At 33.4% G+C, this 15,499-nt stretch overlaps 2 protein-coding genes across 2 annotated transcripts; one reads left to right on the top strand and one right to left on the bottom strand.

Annotated features, from left to right (window-relative positions):
- Positions 1-3,796: 3,796 nt before the first annotated feature.
- LOC110115950 (3-oxo-5-alpha-steroid 4-dehydrogenase 1) lies at positions 3,797-5,211 on the bottom strand. Its single transcript, XM_020849368.2, has 2 exons — positions 4,860-5,211; positions 3,797-4,489 (listed from the first exon to the last, which is right to left on the bottom strand). The coding sequence occupies exons 1-2, from the start codon at positions 5,187-5,189 to the stop codon at positions 4,019-4,021; spliced, it is 801 nt and encodes a 266-aa protein (XP_020705027.1). The 5' UTR covers positions 5,190-5,211; the 3' UTR covers positions 3,797-4,018.
- Positions 5,212-9,772: 4,561 nt separating this feature from the next.
- On the top strand, positions 9,773-12,794 carry LOC110115952 (L10-interacting MYB domain-containing protein-like). Its single transcript, XM_020849371.2, has 3 exons — positions 9,773-10,065; positions 10,158-12,176; positions 12,251-12,794. The coding sequence occupies exons 1-2, from the start codon at positions 9,793-9,795 to the stop codon at positions 10,722-10,724; spliced, it is 840 nt and encodes a 279-aa protein (XP_020705030.1). The 5' UTR covers positions 9,773-9,792; the 3' UTR covers positions 10,725-12,176; positions 12,251-12,794.
- The last annotated feature ends 2,705 nt before the right edge of the window (positions 12,795-15,499 follow it).

Genomic DNA, 15,499 nt, shown 5'->3' with positions numbered 1-15,499 from the left:
TATAGAGGGATCGGGTTTGAATTATGTTCATTTATTGACCCGCGCAGCATCCTTAGACATCATGTGTGTATCCAAAATACTCTTGTAGGGGCCCATACATATTGTGTGATTGCACATGCCATTTTATATACCTATGTATACAAATTACGGTGCATGTGCTGATACATTCTTGTAATATTTTTGACACCGATCAATTGTGTGGGTGACCGCCATTAGAATGCAGTGTTCTGTTTGGATGCTCGTACATGCCTTCTATCCACTTATAAGAATGTTACATATCCGATGACATGGCGTTATACTGAATATCAGCAATTTCATACAGGAAAACTGTCGTGCACTGCTTGTCATTTTCTACAAGTAAATAGTTATACACTAACGAATCTCCGATTTAAGCTTACAGATGTCGATATATGTTACAGTTCTTTTGTATTCACTTGTAGACAACGTGTAATATGTCTCCTACAATAGCTCGTAGGAGCTCGCAATTGTTATAGTCTTCCAACATTTTTCATTGATATTAATTAACAAAAATCGTGGAAAGAAAACTCAAGATATTAATTAACAAAAATGATAATGATGTTAAATATGCTAACTAAAAATGATAAATAATATTAAGAACAAAAAATAAATAAAGAAAGAAAATCTACTGTTTGGGTTTGGATTGAGTTAGTGAGTTTTGGTTGTAGAGCTGCTTTAGAGTGGTTTATTTTAGTGGATTGGTTCAGATAGCGTAATAGGGCTGAATTGATTGAGTTATTAGTTTGCTGTGGAGTTATAAGAGGGAGTATAGGCTAAGTAGGAGTCACTATGAGCTGCGGATTAAAGCCTAAAGTTGTGGTACAGTGAAAAGAAGAAGTGGGGTCTTGCAGGTTCAATTTGTGGAGGAATCAAGTGAAAGCTGAAGGCCAAGATCAGATAGATATAGATCCCGCTGGCTGACGGGAGAAGGCAAGGCCAGCGGGATCTCTTCGCAGGAAGGTGTCGAGTTTGGTATAGTCATCGTGGAAGGAGGAAGCTCCGGCTAGTTGGAGTTGGTCGCGATATGGGTCGGTGAGTGCTAGGTGTTCGGATTGAAGCCCGCAGCTTTGCGAGAGTTTGGACGTGTGTTTTGGTTCGGAAGAGGTAGAGATGGTCGAAGCTAGGTGTCGTTGAGGAGGGAGGTCGAGTATGCTTGCGATTGAGTCTTTCGATGGCTGCAGGTCGGTTGGGTCTAAGGAGGCTTGCGAAGTGGAAGGAAGAAGAATTTCGGAGGAGGTTGGGTTGGCTTGCGAGCAGATAAGGGAATATGGAAGAAGATACGAAAGCTTGTTCTCATCTCCCTTTTATTGATCGAGATCGAGGTGGCAAAATCACGGGATTCCCTTTGCTTGATTTAAGTAGATTTTGTGGGATTTCAACTGGGTTTTGAGTGGGGTTTTGGGATGTTTGTCCAGAGCACAAATGCTATCATTATCTAATTCAATATTCAATAATAAAAATATAATTATTAGATACCAAACATATTTTTATTTTGTATTAACATATAAATAAAACAAAACAGAAAATAGCAAAAAAGAAAGTGATGCCAAACAACACCCATAATAAATTATGAATTTGGCAAACGGAGGTTTGTGGAGCTACTCCTTTATGTTTTAAAGGAGAAATAATATCTTTATTTTTTATGATCATTCATACATATGCAACTTACGCTTCGTTTGAGATGGCTTTTTTACTACTTAAAGAGGCTTTCTAATACATAATGTTTAATTTTTAAAATAGAAAGCTGATTTAAGAAGCAGTAAGAAAGTCATCCCAAATGAAGCCGTAGTGTTTGAAAAAATAGACTAGCTAAAAATCTTTAAGAATTATAAAATTGAAGAAAAATAGTAGGTGGTATGAAGTTGTTGTCTCAATATTAAATGCCTTGAAGACCCAATCAATATAATGAGATGAAAAGGAGAAGTTGAACACTATTGTTGAGAAAATTCTTAGTCATTTATGTCAATGTATACTCATATCCATCTTTAGAAGCAATCATATATGTTTTGTTTGGGTATTTAGGTCAATTAAGTCAAACTCACACACACATCACATGTGCAAGACTCAAACTCAAGACCTCTTGATTGGTAGCTAAAGCTCTCAACCAACAGACCAAAATGAGCTGCATATTATACATGTTTAACACGAAACTACTAAAGTTGTCATAAGGGCTCATTACGGGTTGCGGACAAATAGACTATGTTGCTTAACTTTCATGCTTGTTTGAGAATGTCTAACATAGGCTCAATTGCATAATCGACATGGAAAAGCATTTGATACATTGTTTATCCACAAAATTCAAGAGATTAAGGTTTTGTTTGATACGGCTTTCTTATTGCTTCTTAAAACAACGTTTTAATACAAAATTTTGAATTTTTGTACTCAAAAAATATTTTAAGAAGCAGTAAGAAAGTCGTCCCAAATAAAATCTAAATTGGGAGATTTACACCTAAAGTTAGTGAGGTAGGAAAGTAAGATTTCTTTAGAATGAAGATAACAATGAGCCAAAATTTATGCCAACACATTTTAGTTGAAGAGTTAAATGACTAGACACAAACCTAACGATGAGAAAAAGCTGCAATATTTATTGGGTTTTGCATTCCATTTCAAGGGCACTAACATAAATAGAATATGCAGGAGAACAAATCCAAATTAACAAGCCTTTACATGGCATGGATTAGAGAGAACCTGCAACTATGTACAAGAATATGGAAAGTCTATCTTTCATTTATTTTATGAGGTGTATCTTCATAGAGATATAGTCATAGAGATTATCGTTTTAACAAGTTTTGAGAAATGAGAGTTCATCATATTGGTTTGAAACAATGAAACAAAAGCTAGTTTATGAAAAAGAATCAAATTTGGAGTTTTGTTCCTTAGTCTTAAGGAATTATGCTCAACAGTTATTTACAGGTCTTTGAGATCAAAAGAAACTCTACTGATATGGTTGAATGGTACAAAACTAGTTTAATATTTGTAACTTCATTGATTACGAGGAAATCTTTGCTCCAATATTATCTAAAAACTCTATAGAATAGTCATTAGGTTGTATATTTTGATCCTGAGCTTCATCAAGCTTTCATTATGAAATCTATGACGAACAAACAAAACTTTTAATAATTGAAAAAGAAAATCTCCTATGCTCAAATTTATACAATTATATTATGGACTCAAACAAGCATCCGATTAAAGGTTTTCAGCTGTTATGAAACTATACTGCCATTTGGATTTAAACTTATATCAATGTGCATACCTAAATATCATTGGGAGTAAGTTCATAGTATATGTTGATGACATATTACTTGCTACTAGTAACTTGAGGCTGTTATGTCTAAAAAGGGATTAATTATTCTGTGTGGACATCGAACGTCATCTGGAGACCAACCAGAATGCGTCACGTCATCCCTTCGTTGTGTATCGCGGCTCGGTACTGCTGACGTGGCTGCACCTGATTCGTCTTCGGATGTAGAGCAACGTTCGGCCTCCGCACATAATAATTTCTCCTTAAAAGGAAAACAAATCATGACATCAATATTGCTATGTAACCCATTTCATAGATATCAATGTGCTCTACCAAAAAACTATAATTTTATTTATAAATATGACATAGCACCAAGTCCAGTTCAATGTAGTATAACTAATCTTATAGCTCCAAGTTCCTACGTGCACCAAAAAATAGATTCAAAGATTCCATAAAGCACAACAATTTAGTTTGGACCATTTTTCAATGTTAATAAACGTCCAAAAAAGGAAAACAAATTTGTTAATTGCAGCCTACTAAACATCCAAATATTATATTTTCAACTGAAGATAACATCATTATTCAATTCAGGATACAAGACAAACAATGATTCAAATAAACATTCAATCAACAGTGCTAAGGCCATCAGAACTGATTAAATCTTACAAATTTATTCATCATGAAAGAAATTCAGCATAACAATTACAAGTAAATCTCAGATAACCATTCAATAGAGAATTACGGTACAAGAACAGCGCATTAGAAAACATAAGGTATTAAGGCCTTGACATTTCTAGGAAAATCATCAAATTTGCTGAGGTACCACTGCCTGGTCACATAGCTCCTTCCTAAAAGATAGATAATGGTGCCAAAGGTGAAAGAAAAGGAATAAACAGTCTGAGATATGAGACATATTCCAATGAAACCTATGATCTCAAAGAGATAATGAGGGCAAATCACCAATTCAAAAAGGCCTCCTTTCGGTATCTTATAAACCTTCTCACCTTTTACCCTCAGCTTGGAAAGGAGATAATGGTGATGAAAATTCCCAAAAATCCCTACCAGAAATAGAAGAACTCCTGCAATTTTCAAATCCATTGTTGGTTCGGGCAAATTTTGAGTGAGGTGCTGAGCGTAGATGGTGGTCAGGGTCGAAAAAAAATAACTTAAGGATATTGTAATGGTAGAATCAAAACCCATTTGCCCACTGTACTGGTGAATAAATAAGACCTGTAGATTTTGACCAAGTAATGGACTGTTAGTACTTCAGTAGAGATATGCAGTACTCGAATAATTTGATCGAGTGGATTTCTAAAGCAACCGCAAGTCCTCAACCTCTCTTCCTGTCTATTAAGAATGAGAAATAATCAAATAATTGTAAGCCTTTGTGCTTAAAGCAACCACTAAACTTCAACCTTCCTCCCTTTTTGTTCTATATAATGAAAAATCAATACTATCATAGACAAATCCATGAGAAATCCAAACCGATGCAATAATCGTTCGGTTAAAAGAGCCACTCACCCAAAAGGGCAGATCGAAATCGATATCAAAGCCCAAAAAAAAAAATACTGAGGATAATAAAAGCGAACGGAGTTTTCACCTCAAATACCCTCTTGGCAAAATGGATGGCGAGTGCCGCGGCGACAAGCCGTGCCCTGATACCATCAACGAGACCGTCGAAAACAAACGGTGCGGCAACAGCGTACGCCATCGCTGGAGAATAGAGGAAAAGCATCCCCGCTTTGCTCGATATAGGCTTAAAGCCGCGGCTGCGGCCACCACCGGCGTCTCCGAACTTGGAGTAACGGAGGTGCCGCCCAAAGATCTCGGAAAGGCCGGAGATCGTGAGCAACGTGAAGCTTATCATCGACATCGCCGACACGAAGATCGACGGCGGCGGCGGAAAGAGGAAATTGTTCAGAATCGACATCCTAATAATCTCTTTTCTCTGTCAAATCTCCGCCCTTTAAAGCGCAGGGCAGTATAAGCTAAGTTAAAAAGCTGAGTGGTGAAGACTGTTTTTTTACTGTGTTCTTGTTGCGTACATTCATAAAAATTAGACAATTTCTTCTTCTCTCAGGATTATAAAAATATAGCAATGAATAATAACTTTAATTTTATTACGCACCCCACAAAAATCAGCTGATTCTTCCATCCGTATTCAGCACTAATATTTTCTAGAAAAATTTCATCGGGTATTTTGAATTCTGAAGTATTTTTATCGAATGGAAAATTTTCTGGATATTGAAAAATATTACTTCAGTTTAATAAAAGCTTTGAAATATTGTTTTACACCATCTCTGGTAATTTGATAATTTTTTTAAACTATGTGTTTTGATTATGTCAGGGATTTCTGTCTATTGTACGATATTTTAAGGGTTTTCTAAATTAAGCTAAATTATGTCTGTTTGATGCAATGCATTGATGAGATGTAAATGAATATGGATATGGATATATGATTGAAATTACTGTTATATTACTGTGATACTACTATGCGTGTAAAAGACAAGTAAAGACTAGTTGAACCGTTGGTTGGAGACTTATTGACCTGTACAGGATGGTAAGCCGACGGGCTTTCCTTTAAATATAGTTTGATGTTATCCTCTACTGATTGGGAGTTATAAGGAGATGATTACTGTGCCGACGGGCAAGGAGTGGCGACTCTGTTTACTAAGCCAACGGATAATGATATAAGATACTGATACAAGATTGAAAAACACCGTAATAGCCAGGGCTTTTACTTATTGAGAATGATTATTGAAAAGCATGCATTTCATCATTGTTCTCATTACTGTATGAATTTATTACTACTATAAGGATTTTTTGATATTATACGGATTTATTGTTATTGCACGATTTCACGGTTATAGCATTACTATTCATATCACTGGATTGTTACTGATACTGATACAGACACTGATACTACTGATTCACTATACTGATATTATGTATGTGATATACCGAGCAAGTGACATGTGATTTACTAAACACGTGATGTAGATTACTGGATTGTATTTGATACACTAAGCACGTGATATTGAATAGCTGGATTTGTAAGTGTACATTTTGATACGATTCTACTGCATTGATTGATTCAAACTGTCTCTAACGATGTTATGATTTTATTTCATTGATCTGATTGTAATAGTCATTAATGATGTATTAATTTAATGCTTTATACGATTTTATACCGACTGACATTATTAACCCGATGATTCTTTATTGGTTTAACTGATATTACAGATACGATGATTTCTTCATTAATCTGACTGATATTATTGACCCGAGGATTTCTATATTGATTTGATTGATGTTATAGATACGATGATTATTGTAGAGATTTGACGCACGTACTGATTCATTGAGCTTTACGGACTTTTATACTGTTTACTATTTACTGATTCTTCTACTATCGATTATGGATTTTACTGTTTTTGTATTGATACTGGTTATGCATTGATTACTATTTCTATATTGATTTCTATTTCTGCATCGATTCAATGATCATGTGAAAGTGATTGCTATGATTTGACTGATTAACATGCATATTGCTTCTGTACCGTATTTTGATTTCAATTATAGGTATTTGGAGACCTGCTGGACTTTTTAAACTCATTATATGTGGTTAATGATTTTAGTTCAGGACAAGGGAGCAAGAGTGTGAGGTTGATCAGGGTTCTTCAGATTTTGTTCCTTTTGTTATAGTTATTCTTTTGTACTCATGATTGGATAAAAGATATGATTTATGTGTAGATCCTAAGTATTGTAAAAGACTTTTGGGAATGAATATAAATGTGAACATTGATGTTTTTAAATAATAAATTATGTTGTACTGTTTATCACTGATTGATGACTATGGATAGCTCTAGTAGTGGATTGATTTAAAGGTTGGACTGAATAATTCTTCCAAGTTAGATCATGGGGTTATGACAGTTCTACTCCTTGAATAATGAGGAAGGATTTCTCGCATATACTCTTGAAAATAACTTGAAATGAGATGATGGGTTTACATTGTCATTACTTTAAAGCATGTTTAGCTATAAAGATTCATGGATGGTGAAAATATTTCTATGCATTCTTCGAACTTGTTTCTCCTCTACTTGATTGATTTTTGTATGAAAAGTGATGTTGGCAAAGTGTTGTATATTTGGCTTGTGAGCAAGTCCATGAGTTTGGGTTAAAGCCTTGCTTGAAATTTTCGATGGCATGTAATAAAAAGGTTTGAAACTTGTTGGCAAGCTTTAAGAGTTGGTCCATGATTCTAAAGGAAATATATGTTTTGTGTTAGAAAAGTTTCAAAATTATTTTCATTGTTGGAAATTGCTTTATATTGGAAGGTTTCATAATCTCTTTTGGAAGGGTGTTTGAGATGATTGGGAGCATTTATATGTCTTTTATCTTAATGGCAAGCATGTATAGTTATTTTATAAAATGTATTTGGGAATACATTCTTTTTGGAGAAGTGGTGGATAATTCTCACATGTTTAAATATGAGCCTATACATAATTTTGGTTTGCTTCATATGGATTTTATGTTGGAGGAGCTTTTATGGAGGATTTTTGGTAGATGCATTGGTTTACCTTGAGATGGGTCTCTCTTGGAATGAACTCCTCATTTAAAGAATAGTTTTGGCACGAAAGCAAATCTGTGAGTCTAAGTTCGAAAAAAGCTTTTTAACATATTTGTTGGCATATAGCATGGTAGATTTGCTTTAGGTTGGAAAAGTTTCAAGGGTGATTTCATGTTGGAAAGTACTTCGATATGGGAAGTCTTACAAGTCATTTTATGTTGAAAGGTCATATGAGTGCTTTTTTTGCATTGAAAAGTTTTATGAAAAGCTTTTTTTTAGAAAGGGTTTTGTGAGTTGTATCCATTGGAAAAGCTTTGTGAGTTGTTTTGTGTTGAGAAGTTCTATGATATTATTTACGAATGTTTTATGACAGAAGGCTTTACAAAACTTTCTTGTTGAAAATTTTCATGAATTTATCCCACATTGACAAAGTTTGTCATTCATTTTGCACCGGAAAGAGCTATGGTGAATTTCATGTGAGAAAGGTTTTATGTATTGCTTTGCTTGAAGGTTCCATAAGTTGTTTTGGGCAATGAGAACTTTATGAATGGATTCGCATTTGAAAAGTTTGATGTCTGAAGGCTCTTTAAGCCTCCTTAAAGTGAAATAAATCTTAATGTAGTCCTCTTTCTCTTATTCACATTTGGTTCTAAATATGGGTTAAAAGAAAAGTGGAGAAATTAAGTGTGTTTGAGTTGGGAGTGGAAGAACTTGTTTGGATTTTGGTCTCGGGACTTGTTTCTTTTTTATTATTTTAAGTTTTATGTGAAAAATGACGTGGGTAGTTGTGTCGAAAATTTTGAGTGCTTTCTTGAAACTTGGGAATAATAAATAGCATCAAAATCCCCTTCCTTTCACATACATTTGGCTTAAACGTCAAATAGGAGCGAAAGATGTGTTGAAGGCATATCTACCTTTGAAAAGGCATGCCTAACAATGAGATGCTTACATACTTTTTTCTCTAAATTTGTTTCTTTCTTTTTGTATTTGTTGGAGCGTTATGTGAAAGTTATGTTGATAATCATTTTGTATTTAAGCAAATCATGTAGTTGTTGATTATTCATTGTGTTACTGTTGAACTTCATTAAACATGTTATATTAATTTTTATGTGTATGATCGAGCTTTAAGGTTATATGAATATTTCACATCAAAAGAAACTTATAATTAAATCAGAAATGTTTTGAAGAAGCTTTTTTATGTATGCTAGAAATTACATTTGTTGACCTCATTTTTGTATGAGGTCACCTGGACCAATCCTGACCCTACATTAATCCTGACCTTAGATCTTATGATCAATCTGATCCCTAGGATTCTTTTAGATCTAGGCCTTAGGATCTATTCTAGATCTTAGGACTCTTCCAGATAGATCCAGACCCTAGGATCTATTCTAGATCTTAGGACCCTTTTAGACTTCAGATCTTAGGACCTATTCTAGACCCTAAGACTCTTCTAAATCCAGACCCTGTAATCTTCTTAGGCCTTAGGAATTTCCTAGACCTAAGATCTATCCAGACCTTAAGATCAATTCAAATCCCATATCAATCTAGACTTCAAATCAATCCTGACTCTAATCCAATCCAGATTTCAATTCAATCCAATCCTTAATCAAGATCCAGACCTCAGTCCAGTTCAGAATCCAGTATTCAGCCTAGATCATACCTTTGATCTAACATCAAACCTATCCAATCAATTATGATCATTCAAATGATCATAAATGAATTAAATAGCTCAAGTTCAATCATTCAAACCCAAAATCCAGCCCAAATTCAAAAATCCAGATTCAAACTTCAAGTCCAAAGGCTTTGTCCTAAAAGCCTTTTCCACTGAATTTTCAAACACTTCAAAACCCTGTCAAATGGCCTCTGATTCAGGGTTTGTCAGTTGCATATTGATGAGACATGTCTCTAGAGGCTACCCTCCAAATTTGAGCCCATTCCTGCAACATGGGAGCTAGATGTGAAGATGATATTTTGTGATTTATGTATAAAAGAGATTGAACTTGGAAATCGACCGACAACTCACTTCAATAAAGAGGGTTGGTTGAATTTAATGAAGAATTTTAGTGAGAAAACTGGAAGAGAGTATGACAAAGTGCAGTTAAAAAATAAATGGGACCAACTAAAGAAAGATTGGAAATTGTGGAAGGATTTGAAGCGTGGGTCGACTGGATTGGGTTGGGATCCTAGGAGAAAGACTATTGATGCACCTGATGAATGGTGGAAAGAAAAACTAGAGGTAAATGTTGATTGTATATATTATTAGATATTTGACTCTTTTGAATTTTATATTATAATTTTCGATTCTTTTAAATAAATTTTGCTTTGTAGGTTGTGCCAAATGCCAAAAAATTTAGATATTGTGGCATTAATCCTGAACTCGAACATAAGCTTGATTCGATGTTCATGGGTGTCGTTGCAACTGGTGTTCATGCTTGGACTCCAAACCAAGGGATTGACCATGAAAATGTTCATGGAGATACTGAAAAACTTGATACTACTACTGATTCTTTTGAAGATCCTTCACAAAGTTTCGATAGTATTAGTGAGTGCAGCCAGTTCAAACGACCATCCTCTACAACTTCAACCGGTAGTAGGAAAAAAAAATTTGGATCTGGTTTTCTACGAAGTCAAATTACCCAGCTTGTCAATTCATGCACAAACATCAGCTCTGGAACTAATTCATCACAGTCAATAATTGAGGCACCATTGCTTTCTGCTGCCATTAAAATTCTAGAACAAACAACAGAAGCATTTGAAGATCTGCCACTTTATCTGTTCTCCACAAAGCTTCTTGAAGATCCAATTAAACGAGAAGTTTTTATGGCAATTTGTCCAGATCGAAGAGTTCAATATCTTCGTTACTGCTACGAAAATCGTGATACAACAACAGCATAGTTTCATAGATCGTTATAGTCAAGACCTTTGTAGTGCTTTTCTAGAAGTTTGTATCTAGAAATACATATGATAGTCAAGACCTTTATAGTGTCTTCAATTTTGCATTTATATTTGGGAGTCGGACTATTTTGAAATTGTTAGTTATACAAACAATTATAAGTATATATCCTGTTTGTTACCATGTCTTCAAATTAACAATGCATTCAGTTTGTTACAATGTATTCAGTTTTAGTGAAATTATGAAGCGTTAGTTTTCATGAAAGGTGTTCTCTGGCATTGCTTTTGCAGTTCAACGAATGCAATTATCAGCTCAACTAAGACACAATGGAAACATATTATTTAATACAATTATTTAAGTTTTTCTTTTGCAGTTCAACAAATGCTTCAACAAAAAATCTTTAAATTTTTTTATCTTTGGTTTTGATTTTCTTAATATCAGTTTTTCATTATAAGAATTATATAAAAGTGCTCTGGTTTTCATTATATAAAACTGCTCTGATTTTCGGACCTTCATTCGGTCTTATGGGATGAAGTTCTGCAGCAAAGCAATTATGGTTATTAGAACCGGAAGAGGATTATATATCCGAAACTGTTTGAATTTATATAGTTTTTATTATGTTTTTGTTTCTGCACAGTAAAAAAAAAACCGGAGGTGATGTATATCTGTAATGCTCTGATTATATCCATAATGCTCTGATTATGTTTTTGTTTCTGTATGGTAACAAAAAATACTGTTTGAATTTATGTTATATCATCCATATTCTTTTTTCCCGAGCCCGAGCTTAGGCATTAGCCAGTGCTTGTATGCATCTGATGGTTACAGTAGCCTGTTTTCTAACCAAATGCCCTCTCACCAATGCTTGCATCTGAGGTTTTTTTGTCAAACTGCTTGATAATTTTTTTTCATTAACACTTGATCATTCATATTGTTATATTTATGCAGGAATGGAATGTAGTGAGAATGCAAGTGAGTCACCCGATATTGTAAAACTCAAAAAAGTTATAATTGCAGCTTTATGTCTTATAAATGAATATTATGAGACATATATTCACAAGACGCCATGTATGACCTCGTCGTATAGAGGAGACAGTTGGATTGGAGAGCTACTACAAGGCCATCAAACGAGGTTTCATAATATGTTTCGTATGTCTCAAACAATTTTTGTAGATCTTTTGTATGACTTGGAAAATGTTCATGGTCTACATGGATCATCAAGGACCACTACTAGAGAAGTACTTGCGATAACCTTATATATTTTATCACATAATGAATCAATAAGGTCGACATGTGAGCGATTTCAACACTCTACCGAGACGATTAGTAGGTATTTCTCTATTGGATTGGAAGCTTTAGTGAAATTATCAAGTTTGATTATCAAGCCTATAGATCCTAGTTTTGAAAATATTCCAAGGAAGATTTTGTATGACAATCGATATATGCCATATTTCAAGGTAAATGCTATTTTTATAATCTTATATGATTTATAAATATTTATGAAATATCTAATCATTTTTTTCTCAATTAGGATTGTATAGGAGCTATCGATGGAACTCATGTGGATGCTCGTGTTTCAACTGCTGAAAAGGTGGCTTATATAGGACGATGTGGTTCAACGACGCAAAATGTTATGGCAGTTTGTGACTTCAACATGTGTTTTACTTTTGTAATGTCAGGATGGGAGGGTAGTGCACATGATAGTCGTATTTTTAAATTTGCTATACGCAATCAGCAACATCAATTTCCTATGCCACCACCAAGTAAGTATGTATTTCTCTATTGTAATTAACCACCTTACTAATTTTTTAACTAAATAATGTGCAATTACAAACAGATAAGTATTATCTTGTGGATGCTGGGTACCCGATGCAACGAGGGTTTTTGAAGCCATTTTCTGATACAAAGTATCATATTCCTGATTTTCAAAGAGGGAGTCAAATTATACGTGGAAGAAAAGAAACATTTAACAAGCGTCACTCTTCACTACGAGGTGTGATTGAGAGATCATTTGGTGTTTGGAAAAAGAAGTGGGTTATATTGCGTGATATGCCTACTTATCCATTTAAGAAGCAAGTGAAAATAGTAGTGGCTACCATGGCATTACATAATTATATACGACGTCATCCCTCTCGTGATGATCCAGAATTCAATGTTTGTGATAGGGATCAATCATATATACCTCCAGAAGCGTATGAGTATCGAATTGGTCAAACATTGTTAAATAATGAAGGAGATGAGACAAATCATGAGGCACAAGATGGCGAAGGTGCTGAGGAAATGATACAACTACGGGAGCAAATCACATCTACATTGGTTAATGAAGAAATGAATTAGAAATCATCTTAGTTTTTTTTTAATTGTTGCATGAACATTCTAGTTTTCATATGATTTGATTGTTATAGAGGTGACTTTTTATCAAGGAACATTGTAATGTTCATGCTGAAGTTCTTTAAGCAAAGAAATCTGAGATGTAATGCTGACTTCTGCGGGCAACCGCTCTATCCAAGGTAATCAATTATCGTCTCAGATTCAGTCCTGCACTCTCCTGCACTTCCTCGTTACTTGGAGATTGGCATAGAATCAATGTTGGTCTCACCCGTGCAAAGATATGATTTTTATTGATATATTGAACTTTCTGGAAGTAATTGTTTGTCAACATGAAGCACTTCAAATGAACCAGGAAAATAACCTGTTACTTCTAATCTATCCAAGACCGATTTGGTAATAGTCTAGTGCAAGAAAAACATTTCTAATATCTGAATCACTTATTTGAATTTTGTGCCGTTAATGCAAATTAGCCAGTCAATGAAAATATATTTATAGTATGCCAATCCGAGAACTAATGCTGCTGTAATGTTTATCATGCGTGTAGAAGAAGCTGATTATGGTTGAGTCTTGTGGGACTCTTTCCAACATTCAACTGTTGAAGCTTCTAATAGATAAGGTGAATGAGCTGGGTGGTGTGATGCATATTTCTAATAGTGATTTGGGCCAGTTTAAAGAGCTCAAAAAATGTCTGAACGGATTGTATAGTTTCTCTCCTATGCTTAAATTTTTTTTTCTTTCCTATTGCAATACAAAATGAAACTGTTCGTGATTGCATTTCTGGGCTTACGCAACTGAAGGCTTTTATCAAGGAACATTGTAATGTTCATGCTGGAGTTCTTTAAGATTTTTTTAGTATCAATTTTTCAAAATTTGTTTGATATATATTGAATTTGATGTGAAAAAAAAGATGAACTATGTTAACGGATTGTATAGTTTCTCTCCTATGCTTAAATTTTTTTTCTTTCCTATTGCAATATAAAAGGAAACTGTTCGTGATTGCATTTCTGGGCTTACGCAACTGAAGGCTTTTATCAAGGAACATTGTAATGTTCATGCTGGAGTTCTTTAAGATTTTTTTAGTATCAATTTTTCAAAATTTGTTTGATATATATTGAATTTGATGTGAAAAAAAAGATGAACTATGTTAATGCAAAAGTTGTTTTTATGTTTTGTTTACGTACAACTTTAATGAAAAAGAAGTTTTTATAATTTATTCTTTAATTTGCTCCCAAAGGCATTGATAATATATAAATCTGCTTTGTTTTATTTTTTAATTTTCTCTGTTATCCGCAACTTTTGATCTCTGGATCAATTGTTGATAGCCATTATGCTCATACGGGTGATCTATTAAGGGATGAAGTTGCTGCACAAGACAATACAACAACAGCAAAGCTGGAAGAGATTTTTTTTGAATTTATATAGTTTAATTTTTTTAAGAGAGACGTAGAATAGTTGTTAAAATAATAGCAGAGGTTACTGAGTCTGCAAACAACTAAGTTCAAGCCAAATTGACTGGTAGTCCGGAGACCCATGTTTTAAAATATGAGATAGTAATTATTAATTGGATATGTAGTTTATTTTAATAATACAGGGGTTTATAACGGCACTGATAAACACGTATTAATTAACAGACAACAAAATCAAAGAGCTTTAAGATTAGTTGCCATAAATGATAATGTTTATTGGACTATGTATCTAAATGGAATTATAATACATTCATTGATATGATCTATAAAAATTTGATTAATCTCACGCATTATATTTATCGTAGAACAAATACAATGATTTTGAGATTTATCATTATAATAAAATTTTAGTTGTACGATCTTAGATTTTACGAGATCGTGCTCGATTAAATATTCTGTCGACTTCATTTACCTTCTATGAGTTTATACACCTTATCTTCAAAGCAAATCTAACTAGATATGAGAGCGAAAAAATTTGATTTAAATATTCCAAGTTTTATTTTTTTTTTGTAATGATTTTAATTTGATTGAATGTGATTAAAATTGAGGCAATCAAATATATAATAATAGATTTTTTTATAATAATAAAATTTTATAGTTTGTATGTAAATTCAAAAATTCAATTATTAAACTTAACAAATTCTTTAAATATAATATTTTCACTTTTCACACATAGATCAAGTCAAAATAAATCACAATTAAATTGATTAATTCTAGAACAAAATTTTTAATCAAATGTACTGTTGAATGTAAAAATCATATTCAGATAATCATGCACCATAATCAACAATTTTTTCTAAAAATAAAAATATAAGTTTTTCTGCATGTGCTTTAATGTGATTAAGAAATTTGGGAATTATATAAATAAAATTTAAAATTTATGTGTTAAACATATTAAAATATTAAAATCTTATGGTATAGATATAAATCTCCCTTAAAATTTAGCAAATAGAAATAGAGCATCGGAAAAAAAAATTCTTTGG

Source organism: Dendrobium catenatum, unplaced genomic scaffold (assembly GCF_001605985.2).
Source record: "Dendrobium catenatum unplaced genomic scaffold, ASM160598v2 fragScaff_scaffold_617, whole genome shotgun sequence".
NCBI lineage: Eukaryota > Viridiplantae > Streptophyta > Magnoliopsida > Asparagales > Orchidaceae > Dendrobium > Dendrobium catenatum.
Note: the sequence above shows the minus strand (reverse complement) of the source record. Positions and strands in the feature narration are given on the sequence as shown.

Bases quoted from the DNA above. Each gene is read 5' to 3' on its own strand.
- LOC110115950 (XM_020849368.2), bottom strand. From the start codon at position 5,189: ATGTCGATTCTGAACAATTTCCTCTTTCCGCCGCCGCCGTCGATCTTC. The intron at 4,490-4,859 runs GTGAAAACTCCG...CAAAATCTACAG, and splicing joins TTGCCAAGAGGGTATTTGAG to GTCTTATTTATTCACCAGTA.
- LOC110115952 (XM_020849371.2), top strand. From the start codon at position 9,793: ATGATATTTTGTGATTTATGTATAAAAGAGATTGAACTTGGAAATCGA. The intron at 10,066-10,157 runs GTAAATGTTGAT...TTTGCTTTGTAG, and splicing joins GGTGGAAAGAAAAACTAGAG to GTTGTGCCAAATGCCAAAAA.